Source organism: Pyrus communis, chromosome 5 (assembly GCF_963583255.1).
Source record: "Pyrus communis chromosome 5, drPyrComm1.1, whole genome shotgun sequence".
NCBI classification, from domain to species: domain Eukaryota; kingdom Viridiplantae; phylum Streptophyta; class Magnoliopsida; order Rosales; family Rosaceae; genus Pyrus; species Pyrus communis.
The window spans coordinates 20768118-20771005 of NC_084807.1; the positions used below are offsets into that span (position 1 = coordinate 20768118).

Below are 2888 nucleotides of genomic sequence, written 5' to 3' on the forward strand. Positions count from 1 at the left end.
TGATAGTAAATAAGAACATGCATACGGCCTCTTCCACACAAATTGATCTATCATCTTGTAGAAAGTTCAATTCCCTCAATGTCGAGCATAAATTTCTGAATGTGTTTTTATCCATCCTTACAATATCAAATAACCTCTGTGGATGTCCATTCAATAATTCTATCACATATTGGCGGCCTGAAAAATGTGAAGTCATGCATGGCTATTTATTTAAACGTGAGTAATGGTCATATAATCTTGTAACTAAAAGCAACTCTCCAAGTGAATCATCCAAATCAGATGATGAATCACTTTCTGAACTTGAACCAGCGTTGTCCACTTCATTTGAATCCATCCTATATAGACAAACCAATAATTATATTCTACAACTATCAAGTAATTAATAGCTAAACAAAGTGACAGGACAATACTATAAGATAATAACATAACATTAATCATATTACTAACACTAGTCATTTCCATACTCATTTAATTATAGTTCATCCTAAAGCAAAAGATCTCAATACCAAACACAAAAGCATATCCATAGTCATCTTGCTAACCTTTATAATTAATTCTAAGCAAATTTATCATATTACCAACACACTAACTAACAACCAACTCACAAACTAACTATTCATTTTAGACTATTGAGCCATAATTTTTTCCTCGACTCAGACATCTTCATAAATATCCTCCTCCAATCCGAGCTAGTGAACTTCTCCAAAGCTTTCAAATAAGCGGTATCATCAATATCTTCCATGCCCTCAAGTACTTCCATACAATCTTCAATGGTACTTAACTTTCTCAATGGGGAGGATACTTCCCTCTCTCTTTTACGCTTAACCTTTTCCAATGTAGCCTCAGTCTTGGCATTAAGTGACTTTGCCCAAGCTGCAATAGCTTCGTCCATTTTGGTTGACTTGGATGACTTTGACTTCGAGGAAAGATCACTTGGAGGAAAAAGAGCACGACGCTTGGTACTGGTTCCTTCATGTCCTTCACTAAATGCCCTTGAATCACTTCTGGTACTTTGTCTAATGTGTGCACCAGTGGTAAGAAACCCAGCTTCTAACTCTCTCTCAAAATCAGAATTTGGAGGAGAATTGGTGGATGCATACTGCATTTGACCAGTAGCAGTGGTATTATTGAAAATCTGTCCAAGCACCTCATAATGAGAACACCCTTTGCTACAGAAACGGCTAGCAAACTTGTTTTTCTGTAAAATTTTAATATAGGTTGACACACTTAGAAAATAATATTATATAATGCATATCTATAAAGAAAATACATTATGTAATATAATAAATACCTTAATATAAGCTGCCCAAACTTCATCCGATGCTTGAACAGTGTTTGCAACAGGGTCCCAACCCATCTTAGTATGATTAACAAGCTTGGCAAACTCACGGTGAATCTTCCGCAACCGATTATATTTTTGCTTCAATTTTTCACGAGTGTATCTCTTACCATATTTGTCAAACAACTTCATGTCAATCGCATCCCACTGATTCTTTTCTAAAGTGTTGGTTTGCAAGCCTTTTTTTGTCTCTTCATACAACATACTAATGAAGTAGTCTTCAATAGGTTTTGGCCAATTAGCTTTATCATCAAGGTCATTTTCAAAGTCCTTGTTTGACATCTCTCAAACACGTACTAGAACAATGTAAACGGAAACATCGAAATTAATACAAAGCTAAAAGCTACATTCACTTATGAATGTACAAAACACATATATACTCAGTTCTATGTAGTATGTACTATATACTCAGTTTTCACGAACTAGATGATAAATAAAAAGGCATTTTATGCATGCGAATATCAAACAAAATAAGAGTAGTGTGACCTAAGCGTAACTCATTTACCTCTTCCAAAGACACAGGCATGACAATACGACTTAATTCAAAGACCAAAATGAAAACGAGACTTCTCTTATTAAATCCAAACAAGAACCATCGCTAAAAAACACAACGTAATTCAAAGACCTAGTCTATCATTAAAGCATTCACAGAGAAAATATGAAAAATTCATTTTTGAACTCAAACATTTGACATTTTGGCTACTCCAAAGACCCATCCAATAAAACAAGTATATCACATAATATTACTTGCTACATACATGTAGCAAATGTCAGAAATCCATTCTATGAAACAAGCAACCATATGAATTTTGTAACCAACCACATATTTACCATGTCAGCATAAAAAAAGGATCTGAACCCATCAGCTAATTCGTGCCATCTATCGATTCAAGATAGCAAAAATCCAGCTTAAAAATATGATTTTAAGCTCTTAGCCATCTAATAAACAAACCCCACTTCCAAAAACTCCTCAAAAGTTGAGTTTGAATGGAAAAACGGATAGCAAATTATGGCCATCAGACTAACAAAGAATGGATTTTTTAATACACTTTTCATGTAAATTAAACACAACCAGATGGTGGTTCCTAATCATTTTCTGAAACTAACTAGGTAAAATGCGAGTGGTGAACAATCAAAGCATTAAAGCATGGTTTTTTTTTTTACTATATATATATATATATATATATCTATATATCAAAGAACAGAGAAGATGAGGAGGAGGACCTTGTTCGATGATCGGATTCTTGAGCTAATAAGGCTTGTCCAGAACGCTCTTCACCAAAAACGAAAACGACCGAGTCCGATTCGATGTCCTTGTGAACAAAAGCTAGTATTTGTTCTTCCTGGAATCGAAATCGATCAGTTTGAATTGTGATTTGCAATGCCACACTGTCTCTACTCCGCTGCTCGGAATATATATACAGTACATAAATGAATCACACCAATTAGATATATAAACTCAATTTCTCACAACCTAACACATAAAACACATAAATCCAACTTTCTGATCGTTTTCTCCATTCCGAGGAACCAAACAAAATAGTAAGAG

The 2888-nt window shown here is 34.5% G+C and overlaps 1 protein-coding gene across 1 annotated transcript; it reads right to left on the reverse strand.

Moving 5' to 3' along the window:
- Positions 1-616: 616 nt before the first annotated feature.
- LOC137734390 (L10-interacting MYB domain-containing protein-like) lies at positions 617-1621 on the reverse strand. Its single transcript, XM_068473666.1, has 2 exons — positions 1292-1621; positions 617-1198 (listed from the first exon to the last, which is right to left on the reverse strand). Exons 1-2 carry the CDS (start codon positions 1619-1621, stop codon positions 617-619), a joined length of 912 nt encoding a protein of 303 aa, XP_068329767.1.
- Positions 1622-2888: the final 1267 nt, after the last annotated feature.